At 31.4% G+C, this 19023-nt stretch overlaps 1 protein-coding gene across 2 annotated transcripts in view; it reads left to right on the plus strand.

The window, feature by feature from the left end:
* LOC111001954 (serine proteinase stubble) overlaps window positions 1-19023 on the plus strand; it is an 85580-nt gene that overhangs the window by 40404 nt on the left and 26153 nt on the right. Inside the window, exon 3 of one of the 2 annotated variants that reach the window (XM_022272035.2) lies at window positions 11319-11414. In XM_022272035.2, the coding sequence (XP_022127727.2) occupies window positions 11319-11414 (96 nt within the window). The remainder of the gene's footprint in view (window positions 1-11318; window positions 11415-19023) is intronic. The other variant, XM_022272036.2, reaches the window with a different exon arrangement.

A 19023-nucleotide genomic window follows, 5' to 3' on the forward strand; every position in this document is an offset into this window, starting at 1 on the left:
GCATTAATTCGGTTAGTAAAGTTACAGCTATTCTCGTGAGTTGAATCACTATCTATTTATTTTAAAAATTAATTAAATTTCTTCGTTAGTAACAGAAAATACTGATACACAGATATATTCTCTCAGATTTCCTTATTTGATAATATGACTTTTCTAGCAATTTTAGGTCTATGACAAGATTTCATCGGTAACTCATAAAATGTCCAAGCGTTTAACTTAATATGGCAATACTGCACGACATATGAATTGAATTTATAAATCTTAAACTAGAGAAGAAATAGTGATGTATCTAAAAAATGTGATTCAATTTTTATCTTCTCTTATTAATGAATATTTTAGAGAAAAATTACTTATTTCATGAAATTTTGATTTAATAATAAAAAGTGCATAAATCCAAAAATAAAATTACTTTAAAAATGTTTGTTGCTCTGGCAGTGTAACTAATTATGTATTTCATAATTTTTCACTCACTCCGTTGGCCTACGACCCTAAAGGTGTCTTGGCCTCCGAAATGATTTAATTAATTAATTAAACATAATTCTATCGAGTAAATTGGGCATTAAAGCGAAACGTGAACTGTTAACAAAGCAATGGTTTATTGAGTTGAATTTTCGTGAATCGAAAGATGTAATATCACGATAAAAAGATTTTCTATTTATTTTCAGGGATCACAGTAAAAAATATTTAGTAATAGATTTTCCAAACTTTCGTGGTAAATAAATATTTACAAAGTAAAAATGTTGACATGAAACGAATTAATTACTAAAATAGATATTGTTTTATTGATAGCGCTTTCAACCTTATCAATAAAATATTTGAATTTGGAAGTCATAGACCACAACAAAAAGCGATGTAGTTTTGTGGTTTTGAGAGAGAAAATAGTCTATGAATTACGCAGACTCAATAAACTCTTTAAAGATCTCTTTACATAACATACGGTCAAAGCTACCTTACTTTCGTTACAAACTCTTCATTCCGCACAGTTTTTAGTTTAGGAATACTGAAAACTGGTTAGGAAACTTTCTATGACTATGTTTAGTTATATCTTTATATGGCGACTTACTGGGAACATTGACTTATTGAGTTTCATCATTGATTTAATTCGTAATACTTAACTCTACTACACTCTTCAAACATTTTCAGACATAAGTTTTTATTGTTGGTTACTTTAAATGTCTTTTACGGCTTTCGATAATAAATAATTCTCTTCTCACGACGATTTTTATCAAAAAAGTAAATTAAAATATTTCTATACGATATGCAATATTCTTTAGTGTTTAGTTTATGGAAGTTTTATATTACTTTATTTACTCTCTTCATGTGGAAGCTAAAAAAACACAGACTACGGTAAAAAGATTACGACGACTATAAAGTATAAACTGTTCCTGCTGCGTATTCCCATTTCCACTTATCTGTGGTTGTCAGCGTTGGCGCCATTTATACAAGTACTATTTGATATTGATTTATAAGTCACAAATCCAATTAAAGTATTTGGATAATGCAGCGTATAAAACTAAAATAGTATTTCTGTCACAGGCTTACAACAGCCATGACATTTTCGCTACCCTATTCCTAATATATAAAATGGCCTCTATAAAATAAACCCACAAAGGCTTTTATCAGCTATTCGGGTCAATGCGCCGGAGGCTGTTTGCAAATGACTGGATACTTCAAAAGTAACGATTTATTGAATAAATTTCAGATTAAATATTTTCTTGTTTGTGTAAACATGAAAGGTTTTGTTTTCCGAATTATTATTAACTTGATAATACTTTATCTTTATATATATAATTGTACTGTACGTGTGTATTTCTGAACTCTTTTTAAACGGCTGCACTGATTTGAATTGAAAAAATCTGTTTTTTTTTGTTTTTATTTACAAGTCAGCCCGGCAGATGACGCTGCAGTAGGCTAGGTTATTTATCCAAACATCAAATAAACAGCTGCAGCAAAGAAACTCCCAAACGGCTGGACATATTTTGATAAATTTTTTGTGTGTTCAAGTGGAGTCGAGAATAATTTACGTCATACGTTTTTTTTGTATGTAAGACGTGTATATAGGACCACGTCTATATGTATGACATATATTTTTAAGATTGACAATAAGAAAAGATATATATATATATATTATATTATATTATATTATATGGAAACGAAGTCTTAACGTTTTTTCTCTCACTGCCAGAGGGCTTGCGAGTACGTTGTCGGCCTTTTAAGAATTGTTACCTTTACCATTTCCGCTGAAGACGCATTTAGCGGTTTAAAGCCAAAACGAGATATGTTGCAGTTTTGACGCGTAAATTTGCCCGTCTCAACTTTCCCAAGTGATTGACGTTGACATATCAATGGGCCGGCTTTCTATGTGTTGACAAATGTCTTTGTGTGTCAAATGGTGTCGGCATGAAGTGTTTGATGCTAATAAGCTGCAACTAGATGTGAGTTAGGAGCTCCTTTAGCTATATTTATTCACCTTTCATCTAAATTTATTGTTTTGTGTATATAAACCAAATTCATTAAAATTCTTCCACCAAGTTTGTGGATTGGCGTGCACCACCACTATATAGAACCGCCTAACACACTATATAGCCAACTGAAGTATTTTGAGCGCAACTGTATATTTTGCTAATTCTTAATAGGCCGGCCACGGACCGAGCCTTTTCAATATGAGTGTCCATTTTTTTGTTTCCCGCCTGTTATATTAAAAAAATCCAAGAGGTCAATTAACTTAAAGATAGCGAATAAAAATGAGATGAATTAATTATTGTGGTCTTACAAGAGATCGTGTAACTTCCGTCGTTCGCACATTACGTTTAGTTATGCATGTCGCCGATATAACCAGTTCTTGTCAAAGATTAATGCTATCAAAGAAAATTGATTCGCTTATTTCTGGACTATCTTACGTAGTTCGTCTTGTTTTCTTGAAAAAGAAATTGTTTATTTATTTACTGTTTTCAATTGTGGGGTCTGGTTTATACTGAATGTTATTTAATAAACATGCATTTAACTTAATCTTAGTGGTAAGAGTTTATAATACATATATTCTATATTTTTTGCAATACGATTTTTGCAATGGCAGAGAACTTACATTAAATTATTTATTTATTTGGTATACAGCTGACATAATACAACAACATATATCCAAACATATCTACGAAAAGAATATCTTTAGAAATTGTAATTTAGCTATGCTGGATGTGCTGATGCAGGCGATTTAGCGTTTCAGATATTCAAAAACTTTTTCCAGTATTACTAATAAAACAGAAAAATAAAAATTGACTTAAACGGAGAATTATATTACATATACACTAAACTAGATTACAACTTTTAATAGCATATTATAAATTATGCATTTCTTGTGGATTCAGGCAGTGTGCAACTAAATATATCAATCTCACATGCAATAATATTGAGGGTGCCCAAAATACGCGTAAATGGTGCTTCCCTAAGTTCTATGTCCGCGCTCGCGTATATTAAATATATGCGTATATAAAAGCCAGAACAGTTCTTACAGAATGTGCTGCATATTGTCGATGAAACACTAAAGCAGGTGGTGATATTTTAATTATAAATCATTTCAGCAATTTTATATACAGTTTCATGAATAATGAAACCATTTGAATTCCACGTTAGCAAATCTGTCAATTTACTGAACGCCTTCTATTAGGGGGTTGTACGTTTATAAAACATGTAATATCTATGTTCTAATTTATTGAAAACAATTTTTATCTGTTTTAATCATGAAATTAAATGACATTGTTTTCAACAATACATTTAAAGATCTAGAAAATCAAGTACCTAATTTAAAAAAAAAGTTAAATAAAATTAATAGCCCTGAACTAATAGACTTGATCTTAAATAAAAATCCTCAAGCTATCGCTTGTCTACTTACATATCGTGTAATTTAAAAAAAATATCAAGAATTTTTCAAATGAATTATATTGGTGTTATAAACATTTACTTTCAACTGCTCGATATAAAACAAGTCGTGCGTTTTGGTAATGGCAACTGGATAAAAGCGAAAGCAGTTTATTGCTATAATTTTATTGTAATTTTATCGATACATATTACTACTACTTTGTATCAATTTAAATTAAGCTTAATGGTCCAGCTACTGTTAAGTACACAATTAATGATTCTTTATTACTTTTAATAGACACCTGCTGTTTGAACGGAGTTTAATATTGCTTTTACGATAGTTTTATCAGTTATAAGTATATGAAACGCTCGCGGCGTTGTGTAACGTAAAAGCTTATTGGGGGATTTTTCATTACATAAATTGCAATCTATCGAAATATTCCTGTTTATTTTACTTTTTGTACCACTTTATGGCTTTACAAGAACACATTCAGTAAAAAAATTTTAAAACATGCCTGGGCCTCATGCCTATAGCACAATGTAATGTTTTTGATCTCATACACATTTCTAGGACATTCGTCATGCTCGTTTAAATGTCGCTCTCCTATATGCCGAGGGAGGCTAACTTTGAACTGGCAGTAAATATAATATTAGAAGCATTTAATATGTATTTTTGTGGTTTATAAGTGTACATTGTTGCCTATTTTAATTGTATTTTTAAATAATATCTTTTTGTTGGTATCTGTTGCTTTACAGCTCAACACTTTTCTGCAATATCTTCAGAGCAAGAACGAATGTTTTAATAACATTAAATTAATTTTCTACAAAGTCTGGAGTGTAAACCTGGATAATTGCTTAACGTAATGACTACATGGCACAATAATGAGTATAAAAGCAAAAACATGTCGACACATATTTTTTACGATACACTTTGGACCTATTTAAGTTAAAAAATTAATTTTAATATAAATTTTGCGTTCAACAAATAAATAAATAAAAAAATTCTGTTCCTGTTTCATGATCATTATTTATTAGTCAAACGAATATTCAAAAAAGTTAACAGCCTCCTTTAACACACGCCATCAAAAGGCAAGCTGTTTTTTTATTCCATCATAAGAAAGCCCATTGATGCAGCCGGGAATCGAACTTTGGACCTCAGGGATGAATCTCATGCTGGAGCCACTAGGTCAACACAGCTCAATTTGTGTTTATTAACATAGATTACACTCCTTTTATTATCCTTGGTTAAAAAGTAAATTAATGTATCTACCATTAAGATCACATTTTTATTATTCAAAGACAAACTAATGTTGAATACTCGACTGTTTAGTTTAGCTTTTAAAGAGGATTCTACCGCGATGAGACAACAAGTCGTCGGCAGTTACTAACTTAACACCAAATATTATTTTAGAAATGTGTTAATTTAAGAGACACTATTGACAGAACCGTATTCTTCAATTGTTTTGATTCTGTATTTTCAAAAAGTTAAAAAGACATTTGCTAAATTCAAACATAGATATCGAATCCATAGACAGTTAATCTATGCTCCGAAATCCACTTCATGGCTTAATCAGAGCGATTATTTGAAATTAGAATTGCTCGCCACTTCAAACATAGAGTCTACATTCGATTTGAAACGGAGCAAATTTTCTGCTGCGTTTTCAATTCAATGATGGATTATTGCCAGTGTTTGTTGATTGATAACTACGATTCATGACTGCGAGATTTCATTTGTCGGCTCAATCAATTTATACTTGATTGCCGCGTAATCAGCACTATGATAGTATAATTAAGTTGCTATTACTCCGTATTTCTCTTTGATTTATGATAGAGTTGATTAGAGGACTGTAGTTGATTGACATATGGTAATAGACAGGGAGTCTGGGGATGCTTGGAGTGACGTTTTGACAAGTTGTGTCCGAATTTATATCCATCATACGAGTCGGATTGGCGACGAGCCGGAAAAGTTTTTCTAGAATAAAAAAAATTAAGACTTAGCTATAATCATTAGTTCCTTTTTAAACCGTGTACTGTACTTAGTAAAGGCTATAATACCTTTATTGTCGGTAATAGAGGTAATGGTGATGCATGGCCTATGTATCACCATTAATACCCTACGTTAATTAGTTCACATGGCTGTCCACCATTCGCCACCTTAATTAGATTTAGACCAAGCGAATTATCATTTCTTTTGCAATTTTCATATAAAAATCGTTAATAGTAGCTACTTGGTAAAGACAAGAATGGGCCGTTTGGAACACTAAATAAAGGTCTTCTTCTCTATCTTAATTGTTTTATTTTCACTGTATGATCTTAGCATCTGTGCATGCTGTACCTGTACATAACTAATAACTAAAAATAAAAACCCAGTTTAATAATTAATGAATTATCTATTTATAAATCATAATTAAATCCTCTATATTATTTTTATGCTTGTAAGACGTAGTTTTGAATTTTTTACGTGTATAAAAAATTTACATGCCAGGTTATAAACCTTAATCTGGGGGTTATAGGATAAAATTACAGAATATATACCCAAATATAGCTTACGCTCTTCCGAAAATTATATCCTAGAAATCCCATCTCTAGAGGAAGTAACTCTTCCTTTCCTGGAATCCTTTAAGGTATCTGCAGCTATGAAATACTTACACTGCCCGTCCCTTTTCGCTTAGCTCCATCTCTATCTTCCTTTAAATCTCACTGCACAAGCATTACCTGTCCAAATCGTATCCATTAACTTTCGTACTAAAAGATCTGAAATTATCGTGATTCATGTGCACTTTTACTTTACAGTTTTTTCTTTTGATTGTCCTCTTCGCTGTTTACGTGTTTTTGTTCCATTAGTTTTGTACAAATAATTAATATATCTTATATATGTTTGCATTTCTTGTGCTTACCTTATCCTATCTTTTAAAAAAAACGTCTCACAATGGTTGCCTGGAACAGGTCGAAAGCGATAAGCCAGTTACTAGTTTATTTTCTTATGTCTGTTGTATTATATTTATTTACGCAACGCAGTGTTAATAAATAAATAATATAAACAAGCCAAGTAAAAGTATATAATACAACCTACTTACGAGTAATTTAAACTGCAATACCCTATATACCACCTTTCTCCATTCACGCGTAAAGATTGTTAGGATAACGTGTGCGAGAGCTTTAATAAGCACAGCTAGACGTTAATTTAACGTTAATGTACAAGCTTTTGACCCGGGATTTGACGAGATAATCTGATGTACGCCATTCAAGTATGATGGAAAGTTTTGTTATAGGGATGGAAGTAAATATGTACAAGTCTTAGGGTCTGTTTCACAATGTATGGATAAAGTACCAAATAGCTATGCATCACATAAATTATTCGGAAGATAAAAGTTTCGAAGAAATTTCGCGCTACCTGACAGTCGTGATACGCAATACTAGTGTTTATCCTACCAATAAGTAATAAATAGCTTATTTGGAACTTATACGGACATTGTGAAACAGACCCTTAATGTGTCTTTCAGTTTTTATTTCATTAAAACATGTTGTGTTTGTGGAAACAATGGTTGAATGTTTGCGTTAATTAAACAAACATGACTAATAATTGCTTTATCATACAAGAGCAGAGTTGGCCGCGCTGTTTGTATTTAATTCCTATCCATATCTACACATTAACATACTTTTTGACAGGCTGAAATGAGTATAGCATAGCTATGCTGTACGTGGACTGCTTTCATTCTGCATTCACTTAATGCTTTTAGCCCGTGCTAATAAAATCCGTCCGTACGGATAAAAACTAAAACTGAAAAAGAATTTTCATGCCCATATAAAGAAACTCAATGTATTTATTAAATAAATGTTTAAAGGCCATATTTATACTTTTTATAGAATATTGGAGTTGATACATGATACATTTTCGTTTTGTCGCCAATTTGAAATAAATGATATCAATGTCAAACCAACTCGATATCTCTTAAGTTTTGAAGTGAACATGAAGTGTCAATGTTACCTTCATGTTTAGTTTGAATATCTCAGAGGGTTTGTATGACTTGTAATTTATCGATGACTGTCGCTACAGAAAACCCTAAGGAAATTATCTTATTTTAAAATAAACGCTGTAAAGAAATGTAAACATTACTTATCATAAAACGTCACGGCAGAGCTATGCCTACATTATTGGTGAAAATTATATGCAAATCAGTTGGCAGGTAACTTAACTCTAAGTGCTTCTGGGGTTAAACTATGACTCATGTATGTCGAAAACCTACTACATTTTTGACGTTAGGTAGACTTAGAACTAAATCTCGTCTGTGTCTGAATCTGTCTGAATCTTACCCATGGATACCTGCAATATCAGGTGCAAGTGCATACTGATCATTTACGTGCGTACGTACATTAGCTATAGTCAACATTTTAGATGTTTTGTGATATTATTTGAACTGGCAGTAAATGTAAAATTATAAACATTCAATATATATTTCTTTGTTGACGTTCAAAAGTGTACATTATGTTACCTACATGAATTTATTTTTGTTTTCATTTAATTAAAATAAACTTATTTTTTGTGATATTTAACTAGATAATTCGTTATAATAAAATTTTAAATGTATTAAATATCTTTGACCGTTAGTGTCGTTTTTTCAACAAACGTAGAATAAGATTTGTGAAAAGATTTTTATCTTGTTAGAGTATAACCCAACAGCACAGTACTACCCAAAGAAGTATAACTTTTAACGCGTGTACATAAGTACACACACTAATTTTACTATGGATTTTTTCTTTCGTAAATCTTTAGTATAGTTTTATTGTTGTATATATTTTATGGTCTCTAAAGTGATATCCGCGTATTTAGAAGACTCGTCGAAAAGTTTATTGGTATTACCGAACTTTGATATGGGACATACTGTGCATGTTTCACTTGTGATGAAATCCGGACTTTCACCTTTTGTAATATAAAACCGAGTGTCAGAACTGTCAGCACGTTCAATTTTCAGCTTTTTTTAGTAATTTCACACGTGATATATGCTATGTATTTAATGTATTATACACGTCTAATAAAGTATTATACAAGTATATCAAATCTCATTTTTTTCTTTTATTCTTGCTATATATATATATATATGTATACAATATATATATATATATATATATACATATATATATTATACTGTACAATTTAAAGCTACGTATTGTATGTATAAAAATAAAATAGGAATAGAAGAAAATGCTATATCTATTTTGTTTCTCTAAAATTTTCCTGAAATTCTATTAAGTATTCGTATACGTTACTTATACACACTACACGAGTAATGTGATCGAAATGGGTGCCTTCCAACTTACAAATATCCGATGAACTTGTAAAACAAATTTCGGAGCCTTTGAAATTGGATTGGACCTTAAGAATAATTTTATTTCGCTAACTTTGCGAACTTAAGGGTAATATTCAAAGGAAAATAGGTTTTTGGCAAACCAGCTTTGACATATTCTTTAATACGATATTGTTGGGAAAGTTCTGCGGTTTTTAGGGTATCGATTTTAGGTATACGTTATTCGGGTTGGCATTCCAAATATTTTCCTTTTGAGGACCGAAATTGGATTATATCTTTGTTATTCGTGAGGGTCCTACGACCATTATACTCTTCTATTGTGGTATTTTATTAATAATATTGAAATTAAGATTACCGTGTTCCTGTGTGTGATTCTTTTGTTTTATTTTTTAAATGTTTGCAAAGTTATATGGGAACTTTAAAGAGTCAAAATCAAAAATGTTTCGTTTTCATTCACATTGTATACAACTGAGGTGACGGGAATTACATTCTTTATTTTTTTTATATCCAACAAAATCAGGCATAAATGGGAAAGAATAAAGAAACAAGCTTTACAATTTGTAACCAATGTTTGGCCCAGATAGGTGCGGACGGCGTGCAATTAAATTGTCTATTTCACAAAATAACTAACCATCAACTACTATGTGATACTAAAGTCAATCTATAGCTAAGTGATTAAGCGTGGGAATTGCCGAACTAATCTATCTATCAATATACCTTTTGTCATTTGTTACGTAATAATTCGTATGTCAAATAAATCTACACGTGCACACACTACAATCTACACAAATGTTTTCCTTGTCCTAGTTATATAAAGTAATCCCACCTTATCACTTGGTAAGTATTCAGTATTCGCAGGTGCTTTCGACTTTATCGCTCCACTCTAATAGCAAAATACCCGATACGTAAAGTGGGACAAGAAATATAGGCATTTGAATAAGGTGAATAAATCTTTGGCGCTTCGTGATTATCTATAATTGCTTGGTATAGGTGTGAAAGATGTTGTGATTTTTGTGCCGATTTTCTATTGTTTAATGACTGTGCATTATAATTTATTTACATTTTATTGCACTAATAAGAGAACACAGCATTAAATATATGAATGTGAAAGGGGCGATTTTATTATTTAAAATCTTATACCGGTAAAGTGAATAAAATAAAACAGTGACTTTGTGATGAACTACTATTACTACAGGAACCATGAGATTTTATTTTTAAACGTAAACTGTACATGATTTGAATATGGTATTAACTATTAAGTTAGTTATAGAACAGCTGGGAACATAGGTATGATTACTTATATTGGTTCCCAAGTCTTATACATTATTATGTTATTATCAATAAACACATATTTATTTATTTTTTAAAAGCATAGTGACTAAACTTTTACTGTATTTTTAGACTTATAAGAAAATAGGCAGCTCTGGGGTAACTGGCATTGACTTTTAAAATTTCGTTTTCTGTGGCATAAATATATATTTACGTCATAACCTTTGTTAAATGTGACCTTATATATTTTTGGAACGAAGTTCCTTATCGCGCGTTGTGAGAAGAGGCTAGACGGAAATCAATCTTACGAAAAGTTGTCAAGCCACTTTTTGCTATAGTTGTTGTAATTCACCGGTTCTCGACCGATCACCGAAGTTAAGCAACGTCGGGCTAGGTCAGTCCTTGGATGGGTGACCGCCTGGGAACACCTCGTAATGTAGGCTTTTTTTTCCTAGGGATAAGAAATAAAAACAACAAAATATAATACTACCATCGATGCCGTTTTTTCAAGACATAAATAACATTTCAATGTTTGTTAACGGACATTAAGAAAACGCAAAGGGAAAGAAAGATTTTGTAATGTGCTGATTATGTTTCATTTTGACGTCAATTATTCAGAACACACACATACGCAGACACACACATACACAAACACACACGCATACACCATGTGGTTTCCTTATAATTAATATAATTGTCTATTCTTTACATATAATCATTTTGTCGATCCGAAGTGGTGGAGGCCTGATGACCTGTAACACAGGTGCACAACCTTTAACAGGCATCAGTCTCACTTAAGCAATAGCAGTGCTCCAAAGAAGAATGACAATTATTGTATATGTTTTTGTGAGAAAATAAATATATTATTATTATTATTATTGGTTTCAGGTGTGGTTGTGATGTCATGGTGGTGGACAGTGGCGCTTATCGCGGTGCTGCCGGTCCGCGCCGCGCCCAGAGCGGCATCCGGTGAGCAATTTTACAGTAAGCATACTGCACTTCTACTTTTCGTACTTAATTCATAGAAACTCACACTCACCTAAGTCTCTTTACTTCGTGTACTTAGAATAATTAGATTATTTATTTATTCAAATTCAAAAATCATTTAGTCATATAGGTAACACAATGTACACAGCCGTAAAACAAAATAAATATACATTAATTGCTTCTAATTTTACATTAAGGCAGTTCTCAAATCAAGGGCGTAGACGGTAGGAGTTGAACTGGCATTAAACTCTCCACCACTTTATTTAATCGCCAAGTTTTTTTTTGTTTAAAAATTCAGAATGAAACATAATAGAAATATCATAAATACTCGATAAAAAGAATTTGAAGTTAAAATTATAAAAGTATCAATTTATGACAACAATATGTTATAATTCAATGTTAGGAAAATAATCTGAAAGATACAAATAATATTATAATACACAATGACAACAAAGCTTTTAAATGGCATAGATGTCGGTACTGAGATGTTTAAGGCAGAAACGTGGTCGCCCCATTGAACTTGAAACATATTTTGTGTCAAGTTCAAATAGTATGCCGCCCATGGACTCTATTTCGGAGGGCTCTATTATTTAAAATCATAGATACAATTTATTAAAAATTACATCGACATTTATGATAAAAATCATTGTTATGCATCTCTTCATTCACCTAAAAATCGGAATTTCTTGAATTGACACGAATTCGATGTAAAATGATGTGTAATTTTGTCAACAGATGGCACCACATGCTGTTTGCATTTATAAAATTAATTAATTTGTTGTCGGAGAAAAATACACCAAAAAGACATAACTAACATCGGTCCAGCCGATCTTGAGTTATAAGTGGTTTAACTAACTTGTTTTATATATTTAGATATAGGGTTCGGACTTTTCTTTCAGTAATACTTTTTCCTAATCGCATCTAGATGATAATTTTTTTTCAATATAAAAATATATTTAACGTTTTAAATAAAATACATTCGTGAACTAGCTGTAATTACCTAGCACTTCGCTAGGGTCTGAACTTGAAAGCGTGACGTACTAATTGCTCATCGTCATGCGTGTTAATTAATGAACTACGATTTTCTATTTCGCGAAAGTGTTAATTTTTAATATTATATAAAGTCTCGACATACATTATTTGTCTTTTTACGGTTATGTGTGCTGACTGTACCTATCGTTTTGTAGGGCTAATACTTGGCGAATCAAATTGTGTTTATAGAAACACAACAATATATTCTTGTGTAACCAAGATTTATGCACACGACCACGCACTTACACTAATCATTGTATTTTTTTTAATTCGTTATATGTATATATTTATATATGTCCAGAAATAAAGATAACGTTGCTTTACAATAATATATTTTTCTACAAAATGGAATAGCCAAAGCTGTTCAACGCTGAAGAATAAGCTTCCAATACGTAATTTTAAAATTATAAGTCAAGGAAAGTATCGTATGAATAGCGTAAAAGCTCAAAAATGCTTAATTATGTTATCTTGCATATAAAAATTTTACATCACTTAAACCGTATAAATGTTGATAAAAAAGCTTAATATCCCATTAAGCTTTTTTATCCGTAAAACACAATATAGGTTAAATATAATACGAAACAGGCTGTGTGAGTAAAAGTGTTATTTAAATATGTACAGGCTTAACAAAGCTCTAATTATTCATAGTGAAAGAGAAACGAAGAAAGAGATTTGTTAATTTGACTCTGTCGCGTGTATTGTTTCGTGCGGCAGATATGTCCCCAAAAATGTTAGAAAACGTGAAATTTGAATATTCACTGGACACGCAATATTTCATAGATTATAAATTCGAATCCTTTCATAAAATTATTTAGCCCATCGGTTCTTGGCCATGTGCGTTATTTTGCCTCTATCCTCCATTTTAATACATAGATCATATCACATATTTATTTATAATTCTTAAGAAATGAGTCTCATCCGCATCTAATATTCTCCGCATTGCGATATAAGAGCACGAGCTGTAAACTTTGTACTTAAAACATTATTTGTTAGGTTATTTGTTCGGTAGTAGTGTTGAATACATTTTTCGAAATAAAAAATAACCGATCTAGTCAAATAAATTTTGAACGTCCAAAGGACAGGATTTCTTAAAATACATGATATTCCTTAATCCGTAAATAAATCAAATAAATAAATAAATAAAATTCCAATTTCAAATTTTACGTTTTCTAACATTCTTCGTACTAGTTAATATAAAAAATATAGACGTAAGATATTAGAACTGAAATCATAAAGGGAATCTTAAGCACGTATGGCAGTAAGCACGTAGCAAAGTAGCGAATATTATCTTGTGACGCCAACGCACGATGCGCCTTGGCCTATATTTTTTCTCGGAACTTCAGATAAATAGTATGACTAAGATGAGTTATTATTGGAAAACTAGCATAGGTTTTTATGCTTTTGTTTAGGGCTCGATCTGATCTTTTTTAATGTATTACTTTTGAAATTATCATAAGAATTTGTTTCATAAATCACGGCGCAAACGAGCAGGTTACTCATCAGATGTTAAGTGATACTGCCGAAACATACATTAAATTTTTATAACTTTTAATTTATTGTTCTCAACTTAAGGGTGTAGAACAGAAAAGAAGAACTGGCAATAAACTGTCCGCAACTCTTTTAAAAGCCCGGTTTTTTTGTTCTACACAACGTTTGTAAGGAGCTGCAACCATTACACCATGTTCCATATAGATGGCATAAGTTAAATAAAAATAATATAATAAATTAAAAACAAAGATTTGTCTCAGATTGTCAAAGATCCTCTATCAGCAGGAGGCATGGTGAAATAGGTGCATGCCCTTACATTCTCGTTGGAAAAACAAATACATAGACGAAATAACTAACATCACCGCTTACACGAATTCAAGTTCGACCAGTCACCACAAGTAGCAACCGTTCACTATACAATTCTCGTAAACAACATTGTTAAATTTACGAAGGCAAAGGTTTATCCCTACATATGTCCGTTGTAACACGGAGTAATGAGCTTGTTGATGGGATAATATATCACGTAGGACACATGTATCTTGATAAACACTCAAGGGTCTGGTTCTTAGGCTATTTATCATTAACCACATTGACTTAGGCTGAGACATTACCAAATATCGAACAATAACAACTATATTGTATTTCGAATTTCGAATGCAAACATTCGATATTTAAGCATAATTTGCAACTCTACGAGCTGACATAAACAGCAATTTTGACAACGGAATGAATAACTGATTTGAATGGTTTTAAATTATTGCCAAATCAAATATAACAATGGCACTAAATTTATACATAACCTATGCGCTTTGTATTTGAGATTTTTAATACAGTGATTTCGTGATATTCACTGTCGATTTTCCGAATACATTTTTTATGTAATAGACTAGAAGCTTACCAGATGTTAAATGCAGCAAAACTCCTAAATATTACGTTCATACAGCTACTAATTATTCATACTAATATGTTAAAACATTCAGTACGAACTTTTCCGGACTATTCGAAACGCGATAAACAATGTTTAATGCCTGTTCACGTAAAAGATTGACTCGTAACTTTTGCAGCTAAGTGTCTACTGCTTTCAAGTGAATTAAAATACCTTACAAAGATGTTATTTGAATGAAGACTTCTAGCAATACAAAATAATGTACCATGTTGAACAATAAAATGTTTCATGTATTTTCCAAACCATTACGAGAATGCTCTACTTTAAAACCCGGCAACGCACTTGCAAACCTGGTGTTGTGGATATGGGTGACGGTAAACATTTAAACTTAAGGGACAAAGCAGACAGAAAAAAATAATAATTCTCGAAGCGTTTTTTTATGAAACTTTCCATCCTCTTTGATAAATAAATGATAATATAAAGATATACATAAGTAGGATAAGCTCCGGTCCAGTTTGTTTATTGTATGAGATAGGATGTCAGAAAGTTTATTATAAAAGCTTACAAGAGAGATCGGAAACTGCCTAACAAGATAGAAAAGCAAACTCCGTCATTGAGTAACACGGTCCCAGGATATAAGTAAACTTTTGTGCTTTGAATACATTTCCTTTTTTGGAAGCTCAATTTTGCAATTCTATAGAATTTCTCTCGAGCTTTTTGAGTTACGTATTGATACAAAAAAAACTAAATATTATAATAAGTATTACATAATGCAACGAAAACGAAATACACCTTGGTGATACATTACATTTACGATATGATTAAAAATCGTGCATGAGTTAAAGTACAGTGTCAACCAAAAAGTTATACTTGCTTTTAAAGTTTTGAAAATTTAATGAATATAATATACTAGGCAGTCTATTCCCATCAGAACAACCATAAATTATCTAAAATTGGATTAACTGTCAAACTAAACCAAAAGTCAAGAATCAAAATCATATACAAAAGAATAAAATAAAACATAGATATTGTATTCTATGTTTTCAAATATTGCTGATTTCCTCAATAATTTATTTTGTCTTGTCTTGGCTGTAAACCATCGCTTCATGATTGGTGATCAGCAGAATACATATCCCTCCTTAAAACACGGCTAAACTAAACTGTATCTTCTTTATGTATGTATTTTAAAATTAGATACAAATTACTGTTGTAAGTTCCAATTAGCAATTTTATTAGAGGTACTTAAATAATTGTTTAATGTATGCCTACAGCGATAACTTTTACTTTTTCACTACGCCCTAGCAAGGTCATGAAAGTGAAATTATTAACCTATATGTGTCTGATGTTAGTGGAAAGTAAAACGGTTTCGCTTTCCTTCAAATTACCTTGATGGGATCACGCATTGTATGTGTGAGCCCTTAGCGGTGCACATACGTTTGATATTTCTGAGATATTTTCATTTGTGGTTAGGAACTGTCATAATGAAATAGATTCGAAAGCTATATAGATTGGTTTCAAAGAATTATATTGAGTACCACGTGAACTATTACGGTGATTAGGGTTGTAGCCAGCAAGTGCCAGCCTAAACTACTAATTACTGTGTCAATCATTGAGGTATGCTGATTGCTGTGATATATTACTGAATATTTTAGTCGCGACAAATAAAGCTTTATAAATTAAAAAAAAAACAATCCTCTAAAAACATAAATGTGACATTAGAACATTGACAAAAAGCGAAATCTACGGGGTCAAAAGTATCTTGAAATCGTGTATCGCACGCGCATTGGTCCTTAAACTGGTTTTTAAACTTAGATGGAGACGATACTGCTGCGATTCTTTAGAAAAAAAAATATATTTTTTTTTCTAAAGAATCATACATATGTATACTGAGCAAAAAGGTTAAAAGAAAAGAGTTTGAAGAAGAGCCTCATGAGGAAACGAGAAAATGCTGCCAGCGCTAAAGGTACACTGCCAGAGGGTCAAAACGTTTTTAATTTTCTTTTTATTATTTTTATTATTACAAAGTTAAAGAAAAATTGTAAATGATTTGATTGTAATGATTACGAATATAAAAAAGTTAAAACTAACATTAAGAGTCTTAGTTTTAATTTTCATATCTTTATTCACATTAACCTGTGTACACTTACTTACACATTCATTTTAACGAGCAATAACTCGCAAAATGCATGCCGCCTTGCTTTACGATCAATAAAATATCGCAGCAAGTGGGTCGCAACTTGGGGGCCCAAAAATTCGTTCTGATAAACAATTTAACGGTTTATTTCGTGTAAAATATTAATCAGAATATCAAAAGCCTTCAAGCAAGACTGTATTGATTTTTGAAAATACAATATGATTTGCAAGTTTGCTGTAGCAGTATTGGCTTAGTGAATTGATTCTGTGACCCTTGGCTTACGACTGATTTGAACTCCGGCTGTGTAGTAATATACTTTTCTATCTCTGAGTATTTAACACTCGCTCGACGCTGAAGGATCGTCAGGCAGAGTCTTTAGAGGTGTTGGTAGGTACACTAGAAAAATAAATGTTCAAATACGAAAAACCTGGTAGACTGATTATGTAGGATGGCGTTGTATGGAGACCTTTAAATCTACAATGGTTCAGTTCTTATAACCTATGTGGGTCAAGAAATCATTATGGGTCAAGAATTCGTTAGGTGTTAATATTATTATTATTACGAAGACGGGTTGACTGAAATGTTTCTCGATTTTTCCACGAGTTAGATACTTTTTCTGCAAACTGAAATGTGACTAGATACTCAGTACCTCTCCTGCCTAGAAAGTTCTTGAATATTTCATCAATTCAGTTTCGATTGCGATTCCAAAAGATTAACATTGAAGAGATAAAGAGAATAGTGAAGACATGTGATAAAGTAAACAAATTATTTCAGTGTAAACCAATTCTTCAGAGATTTCTTTAAAACTAACCCTTGGTCTACGGCGTTGTCTATCCGGTCCGTTAGTTAGTAACATTATAATATATGAAAAACATCTTATCGGTTCTTACAGTTGTGTCAATTAGGCACGAGAAAGTGTTTTGTGTTATCTTTTTAACATTTACACACACTTTAATTCTGGTTGAGTTCTGTATTATTAACGTCCGCTTAATTTGATTTTGATGGTCACACTTCTCTTTAATCTTATTGAATCTTATGAATTACACAGATCGTTATATGTAATTATTTTATTTTAGTACACTTTGTTTCACAGTGGAGAAGTGAAAGCGAAAATGATTATGACTTTTGATTGCTGGTTTTATTTAATTGATTGTAATTATGTAGTAAGCTTACAAACATTGTATAGAGGTTTTTTGTAAATCATCAATTTTTAGAAGTCCAGACTTTAGATTTTATAGTTGTAAAAATATGTAACACGAATATTTTCAAACACTTCCGATAAAACTAGGTACGTTTGTGTTAGTAAATATATAAAACATTCCTCATTATACATAATAATATTGTAATCAGTTAATTTATTGTAAGTTTTTTAGTTAAAATAGTTTTAAACATATCTGGCACTAAACTTAACAGATTTAAATAAAAACATTGCAAAATTGGACATTCAGAATGCTGGTATTCTTTGAGTCATAAGTGGTGTTTTTGCGGAATTATCATCCTATTAATAAAAATTGTATAGCGATTAAACCATTTTTAAGGCGCCAAAACCATTTCCAATAGTGATACCGTCTTATTTGTGAATAATGAGTTCTTGTTCCACGCGATCCAAAGATTGTGTCAGCTCTACGGATATTGAGAAAACTACTTCGAAGAGCCATATAACGTTAGGATATTGCTGTCTCTGCTGAAATTTCAAAGTATCGCATGTACTCCATCTGGTTTTGTTACATAATTTACTCATAGAATTATGATTCCACAAAAATACCGGCACTTATTACTGAAATATACACTCACTTTCAAATATAAGATAGTAGATAAATTCTTCGTTCATCCAACTCGCCCATATTTACTACTAGCTGACCCGGCAAACGTTGTTTTGCCATGTATATTATTTGTAAGAAACATCGTCAAGGTCAATAAAAATAATTATCTACTATAAGTGTTCAAAAGAATGATTTATGTAGGGTAATAAATTAATATTTATTAATGTAGAGAATATATTTTAAATTACAATTCTTGCTAGTTATCTAAATATCAAAAATAAAGAATCAAAGAAATCAAATTAA

Source organism: Pieris rapae, chromosome 9, assembly GCF_905147795.1.
Source record: "Pieris rapae chromosome 9, ilPieRapa1.1, whole genome shotgun sequence".
In the NCBI taxonomy this organism is placed as follows: Eukaryota; Metazoa; Arthropoda; class Insecta; order Lepidoptera; family Pieridae; genus Pieris; species Pieris rapae.